This window comes from Callospermophilus lateralis, chromosome 20 (genome assembly GCF_048772815.1).
Source record: "Callospermophilus lateralis isolate mCalLat2 chromosome 20, mCalLat2.hap1, whole genome shotgun sequence".
Taxonomy (NCBI): domain Eukaryota; kingdom Metazoa; phylum Chordata; class Mammalia; order Rodentia; family Sciuridae; genus Callospermophilus; species Callospermophilus lateralis.
In genome coordinates this window covers 6,561,152-6,568,526 of record NC_135324.1, presented here as the reverse complement: position 1 = coordinate 6,568,526, position 7,375 = coordinate 6,561,152, and the positions used below count along the sequence as shown (strand labels likewise).

General features: G+C 47.8%; 1 protein-coding gene across 3 annotated transcripts; it reads right to left on the bottom strand.

Annotated features, from left to right (window-relative positions):
- Positions 1-1,755: 1,755 nt before the first annotated feature.
- Rpusd3 (RNA pseudouridine synthase D3) lies at positions 1,756-7,136 on the bottom strand. 3 transcript variants are annotated; one of them, XM_076841066.1, is made up of 9 exons: positions 7,012-7,136; positions 6,556-6,695; positions 5,397-5,441; positions 5,157-5,256; positions 4,718-4,825; positions 4,552-4,636; positions 4,222-4,345; positions 3,677-3,816; positions 1,756-2,888 (listed from the first exon to the last, which is right to left on the bottom strand). In XM_076841066.1, exons 1-9 carry the CDS (start codon positions 7,134-7,136, stop codon positions 2,697-2,699), a joined length of 1,059 nt encoding a protein of 352 aa, XP_076697181.1. In that variant the 3' UTR covers positions 1,756-2,696. The 3 variants fall into 3 exon arrangements, with proteins under 3 accessions (XP_076697181.1, XP_076697182.1, XP_076697184.1); XM_076841067.1 differs by having other exon boundaries at positions 2,797-2,888; positions 3,677-3,802; positions 7,012-7,112; XM_076841069.1 differs by having other exon boundaries at positions 2,797-2,888; positions 3,677-3,796; positions 7,012-7,112.
- Between the last annotated feature and the right edge of the window lie 239 nt (positions 7,137-7,375).

Sequence of the window (7,375 nt, the reverse complement as noted above, 5' to 3'; positions counted from 1 at the left end):
GTAATTTGTTAGGGCAGCTCTAGGCAGCTCTTGACACTAGTCAAGTTGAAGATACAAATGCTAAGACCCAGAAATTCTTGCATCCCTGAACCAAGAAATGAGTGCAAGCAGGTTCACAGTAGCTTTGTGGTGACAACCAAAAGATGTAACTGTCCAATTAATGATAGAACGGATAATTGTGGTCTGTTCAAATTCTGGAATTCAAACTTATATGCCATACAACACAACTGCAGGTCACAATGTAGAACAAGAGCAGGTTGCAAAAGAATACACACAGCCTGAGCTCTTTTTTGTTTGATTATTTTTGGTACCTGGGACTGAACCCCAGGGCGCTTAACCACTGAGCCACATCCCCAACCCTTTTTATTTTTCATTTTGAGAAAAGGTCTTACTGAGTTGCTTAGGGCCTCTCTAAGTTGCTGAGGCTGTTCTCAGACTTGTAATTCTCATACCTCTGCCTCCAAAATCACTGGGATTACATGTATCTGTCACCATACTTGGCAGCATGAGCCCTTTTATGGAAGCATCAAAAACGACAAAAATATAGGGTGTGGTTGGAGCACACCTGTCATTCAAGCAGCTCAGGAGGCCAAAGCAGGGAGATCACAAGTTAGAGGCCAGCCTTGGCAACTTAATGAGACCCTCACCAACTTAGTGAGACACTGTTTGAAAATAAAAAGGATTAGGGCTGGGCACAGTGGTGCACACCTGTAATCCCAGGGGTTCAGGAGGCTGAAGCAGGAGGATTTCGAGTTCAAAGCCAGCCTCAACAACTTAGTGAAGCACTTTGCAACTCAGCAAGACCCTGTCTAAATAAAATATAAAAAATGGCTGGGATGAAGCTCAGTGGTTGAGCATCCCTGGGTTCAATCCTCAGTACCAAAAAAAAAAAAAAAAAATTAGGGATATAGCTCACTGGTAAAGTACCCTTAGGATCAATCCCCCCAGTACCAAAGATGGGGAAAAAAAGGCAAAATGAAGAGTATTGTTTAGAGATACTTAAGCATGCAGTGTAACTTAGAAAGAAAAGCAAGGAACGAATCCTCGCAAGTTGGGAAGTGGCTTCTAACCTAAATTGAACAGAACCCCTTAAGGATCTTTTTTTAAAAGACTGATGGCTTGGGGGTGTAGCTCAGTGGTAAGGGGGTATGCTTAGCATGTGTGAGGAAGCCCTGGGTTTAATCCCTAGCACTGCAAAAATAAACAAGCATTGTAGTCAGGATATCCATGCCAAGCCAATTAAGTTAGAACCTTTCAGCTGCAGAATCATGGGGCGTCCTAGGGATTTAAACTTCCTAGTAGGGGAGGAGGATTCTAACATGGGCTCAGGGTTGGGAATTGTTGCTCTGCAGAAAGGAGAGGGAATATATCTATGTGCTCCAAGTGGGGTTTATATGGGTATCATTTTATCATTAGTCTTTGATATTTAAGGCATTGTCAATATGTTTGCTATATTTCAAAAAGTTTTGTGTGGGGAGCGGCTGGGGATGGAATCCAGGGCCTCCTACATGCTAAGCATAAGCTCTACCGCTGAGCTACACCCCAAGCCCTACCCTATGTCACTTCCTTTTTTTTTTTTTTTTTTTTGGTACTCAGAATTGAACCCAGGGACACTTTACCACTGAGCTACATATATTTCCAGCCTGTTTTATTTTGAAACAGAGTCCTGCTAAGTTTCCCAGGTCCGGAATTATGATCCTCCAACCTCAACCTCCTGGGTCACTAGGATTACAGAAAAGCACCATTGAGACCAGCTGTTTCACAATTTTTTATTTTATTATTTATATATTTATTTGGTTCTGGGGATTGAACCCAGGGATACTTAAACAATGAGTCATATTCGTAGCAATTTTAATTATATTTTTTTTATTTGAGACAGAGTCTCAGTCACTTAAATTGCTGAGACTGTTCTTGAACTTGCAATCCTCCTGCCTTAGCCTCCCAAGCCTCTGGGATTACACCACCAAACCTAGCCTCACAATTTTTTTTAAAGTAAAAGGTCTAATATATCCACTTAGATGGAGGTACCTGGAGTAGTCAGTTTCATAGAAAGTAGAATGGTGCCTACCAGGGACTAGGAGTGGGGGAAATTATGAGTTAGTGTCCAGTTGGGTACAAAGTTTCACTTTTAGAAGATGAAGACCTTTCTGGAGGTGGACAGTGGTTTTGGTTATAGAATACCTTAAGTACACAATTACCAGGGAGCTTGAGGCAGGAGCATAGCTTGAGCCCAGGAGTTTGAGGACAGCCTAGGCAACATAGCAAGACCTCATCTCAAAAGAGAAATGATTAAGATGGTAAGTTATGGTGTATTTATTTTTTTAACCACGATTTAAAAAAATCTAACATCTCTTCCTAGTCAGGTTCTCAACAGAAACTGCCAAATAAAAAGACCACATATTCAAACAGTAGAAAGCATGGTCCATGGCAAATATTTACATTCTCAGCAAATCTCCAAATCCAGATCATGAGGTGTAGGAGCTTCTATTATTTCAAGTCCAGACAGAAGTCACTTGCCCAACACCTCACAGCAAGCAAGAGGCCTAACCAGGTTTGCCTGACTACAGAGCCCAGGACCTTACATCAAGGCCTTTACCATGTTGAACACTGACCTCATTCTCTTTGGGCCTGGCTGGCCACAGGCCCCTTCCCCTCAATGCACTCTGCTCTCCAGCTGTGGGGTCAGGAACAGAGGCCTATTGTAGGCAGAGCCCCAGGTATTGCAGGGTCCTGGAGAAATAAGGGGGCAGGGGTGCCAGAAGCTCCATGGGGGTGTCCCTGGGCCCAGGGCCTGGGAGGAGAAGACGATGCAAGTGAAGGTGCAAGGGCAGCTGGGAAGACTGGGAGGGAGTCAGGTGGAGGCATCTGAGGAGAGCTTCATCCAGGACCTGGAGAGGAGTGAGTGAGCACTCAGCCACCCATGTTCCCACCAGCTAAGGACCAGCTCTAACCTAAATGGTAATGAAGTGAGAACTTCCTCCCTCCTCCTCCCCTTCCCCTTATGGCCTACAGCTATTATTCATTTCCCCTCTCTGTAGGAAGACACACATGCATGCACATACACACATGGTTTGGGGTCCATCAAACCAGTTTTCTCCTGGGCACACAGCTAAAGCTTCTTCTGTAACCCCTCATGCAGTTTGGTAAGGCCATGTGATTGAGCTCTAGCCACTGGAGTGAGTGGAAGTACACATGCCACTTCCAGACCTGTTTCATAAAATCCTCATCCATATGAATCTACACTGTCATCATCTGGCTGGATTATCAACAGCCTGGGCTCCTGAGTGCCTGGAACAAAGCCCACTCCACATCCACTCCCACGTAATGGATTTCATGTAAGGAGAAGATCACTGATTCAGAGCCTGGACATCAGGATTACTTGTTAGAGTAGGCAGAGTGGCCCTCACATACACAACCTGTGTTACTCCCCTGCACCAGACTCAAAGAACAGCAGACTTAGAAGGGCTTTTAGAAATCAGACACTTCAACTCCCTTATTGAACAGATGGGCAGAATGAAGCCCAAGAAAGCAGGTGTTTGAGCCACACAGCAAGACAGGGGTACAGACAGCCCTGGAGGCCAAGAGGGATGTCTCCTAGTCCCAAGCTACATAGCTAATATCTGGAGATGCTGGCCACCCTCACCCCCAACCCTGGAAGGAAGTAGGAGCTTGGTACCTGACTCTGGGGCTTGGTGCTCTGGGCTGACAACAGGAAGCGCTGACCCAGGACAGTGCCCAGGCGAGCAGAATAGGTGTGGTCCCCAAGCAGAGGGCAGAGTTGCAGCATCATGTGCACCTGCAGCTGACCAGGGAACACTGGGTGACAGGACACAGGAGAGATGATGGGCAGCTCCTCTTTTCATCTCAGCCAGGGCTGTCCGCCCTGCTCCCCTCTGGGGGGAAACCACCCCATTCTCAGATCACAAGGAGGCAGTGAGGTAGCCCCTGCCTTCTGGGCAGGGCACAGGAGCAGCTCAGGACTGTCACCTGGCAATGTACCTAGCCTCTGGGGCTCCACCCTGACATCTCCACCTACTGGCAATAAGGACTGCTCTTTCCTGCTGAGGTGCTCAACTGTGGAGAGTGACACTGGAGTAGTCACTTATACCCTTAGGTCCATCAAATGCCCCCGAGGCTTTTAGGGAGTCACCCTCTTCCACCCACCCACCTTGCCTCCCAGATCCAAGTACAATTCTAAAGGCCGTGAGGCTCCAGACCCACCTGTCAGTGGCTGCAGCTGGACCAGGGCACAGCCTGAGCCTGTGGCCATCACACGGAAGTGGCTGAGGGTCCTTTTGACTCCTTCCAGGATGTCCTTTCGGGATGGGGACTTTACTGGAACTACCTGTGGTGTGAGCCAACTTCACATATACCTGAGAGCTATACCCTGTTCCCAATAGACTCAGGCTAGGCCCATAGTATAAGAGAAGGTCACCTACTTATGTTAGGGGACGAGAGCGAGCCAGCCACCCCAGTCTGGACCAGGGATTCCTCTGCAGGACTAATATATCTGGAGGGACCCCTCTACTTCCCTGCCAGGCCCCGACTCACAAGATTGATGCCATCAAAGCATTCCAGCCTCAGGGCTACCTCGATCTTCCCCTCAGCAGTAGCTGGGATCCCACTGGTGATGGCACTGAGAATGGTGACAGGAGGAGGTCACCAAGTGGCTTGTGAGACCTCCCCACTGTTCTAGAAGCCTTCCCCTCACTCTCACCAGTAGGTGGCTGTGGGTCTCTGGGCCTTCCTTGAGTGGGTGAAGAACTTCTGGAGGCGGCTTGCTGTCTGGGGACAACTGGAGAGAAGTACAAGCCCAGAGGCCTCCCTAAAAGAACAGGATAAATCATACAGATTACTTTGGGCTTGCTCACAAAAGAAGGAGACCTATGAAGGAACAATGACTCACTTAAGGGCAAAAAGAAATGCCAGGACTATCACCCAGACTTCCTGAGAAAAAGGTAAGGTCTCCCCTTGTTGAATACCAAGACTATGTAGCTCAATGTATTTCTCATTTTGCCCTTGCTCCCAGGGAGCTCAGAGTCAAATGTCAACAATGAGCACCAGTTACTAAGTGTCTACCAAATGCCTGGTGCTGTACCTGGAATTTTATATATACTAACTGTCAAGTAATTATATTCTCCATCTGCATCACTTACTTCCCAGGTGCTTGGACAATGTGAAGCTCCTGCTCGCTGAGCCCCAGGGACTGACTCAGCTCTGGCAGCACTGAGAGCAATGTAAGCTCTCCTGATTTTCCTGGAAAATAAGAGGGGAAAGTACAAGTTGCTGCCAGAGGCCAAAGCTGAATTCCACCATCCCCTTCTATTCATATTCCCCCTCTCAGACACAATGAACCCCCTTTCATTGCATTTCCTCCCCATAGCCCTTGCTCATACCTGTCACTGGCAGACCCTGGGGCTTGTTCAATGTCACTAGTGGTCCTGAAACATATATTGCAAGAACAGCAACAAAGGCAATGTTAAATCTTTATGCACAACTTAAGAATTTACAAAGCACCTTCCCCTTCATCTTAGCATGAGACACCACAAGGACGCTCAGACAAGAGTTATCAACCTCACATAAGCCAAACTCCCTGCCACCTCAGGGCCTTGGCACTTGCTGTTTCCTCTGCCCCAGATTTTCACAGGCCTGACTCCATATCATCCTGGCTCAAATGTCATGAAACAGAGATGTAAATTCCCAATGTACTGTGTCCCCCCACCCAGTTCCTTGCCATCATAACATCCTGATTAGCAGACTGATTTTTGTGGTACTGGGGATAGAACCTAGGGGCACTTTCTTTACTCCTGAGCTATATCTCCAGCCCCCACCTTTTTTTTAACTACTTTTTTTTTTTTTTTTTTTTGTACTCAGGTTGGAGCCCAGGGGCACTTTACCACTGAGCTTCATCCCCAGTCCTTCTTAATTTTTTATTTTGTCCCAAGGTCTAGCTAAGTTGTCTAGGCTGGCTTTGAACTTACAATCTTCCTACCTTAGCCTCCTGAGTCTCTGGGATTACAGGCATGATAACACTGTTTTAATTTATTCATAGCTGATTAAGCAATTTCTCCCACTAGAAGTAGGATAGGAACCATTTCTCTCACAGCACTGCAGAGTCCACCCAGGACAGTGGGTGGCACATGTTCAGCACATAATTGAGGAAATGAACAAATCATTAAAGGTTCAGAGTTTACTAAGGTTCAGGAAAATGAGGTTATTTTTCAAATGCCACACGGCAAACTGCTTACAGAATCCAGGTACATGTGACTCCAAAGTTAGTATTTTGACAATCAATGAACAATTTATTATTACAGCAATTTTTGCTACTGATTGCCTACTATTGGTAAGACTGCCTGGTTATTTACACCCCCGCCCCACCACCCTATTCCCATAATGCTGAGGCTCAGAGAGATTATGTGGCCAGTCGCAGTTTATGCTGCTAGTGGGAAACAGAAAAGGATTTGGCTCCAGGGCTGTAGCCAGCACCCCAGAAGGCTGGCTCAGGAGTGAGTCTCTGTTCCTGGGTCTATGTGCAGCAGTCCCTCCATCCCTCACCTTTCTGGTCCACCACGGCTTCCCTAAGCACATCAACCAGCTCCTCCCTGCTGAGGTTCTTTAGCTGCAGCACCCCCGGGAAGGGCTGGTCCCGGGGGACACCCGACCGTTTACTGGAGCCTTGTGGTTGCAGCTGATTCCTGGAAGAGGTGGGAGAAGCAACAGGGGAATCACTGGTTTGGCGAAGTTCAATCCATTTCTAACTCCGCCCACCTCTTCTCAAATCCTGCCTCCTCCAAAAGCCTCAAAATACCCAAGCTGGGTTTTTGGAAAATTGAGGTTCGACTTTAACTTCCACAGCGGAAGGATCTAAGGTTCAGAGAGGCCCAGGAACTAGTTTAGGGTCACACAGCGGAACCAGGATTAGAACCTACAACGTACGTAAATCCTTATTTTGTACATCCCCTCCCCCTGTCGTAATCTCCCTCCTACACGAAGGTGGGGGAACTTAATCACCGAGATTTGGTGCTATAGCCTGACTCCTTGGGCGGTGCGCGGGCCCCCAGGCCCCTCCACCAGCCACTCGTGCACCCACCCCAAACACGGAAGCCACCCATCTTCCGAATAAGACTAGTGCGCATGTGCGTTCAGAAGGGCGTCCTTGCTCACCCACTGCACGCTGATTGGTCAAGTCAACTGTCAGTCCGAATATTGGGGGAGGGACTGAGAACCTTGAGAAGGTGGGGCTTTGCGGCCGCCCGGGAGGGCAAGCGTAGATTCGCGCCGTTGATTTAGGGTAAACCAAGGCGCTACCGCGGTGTTTACCTGGGGTGGAGCTCTAGTTTTAAGACAAAACCAGTAAGGGCGAGGTGTTCAGATT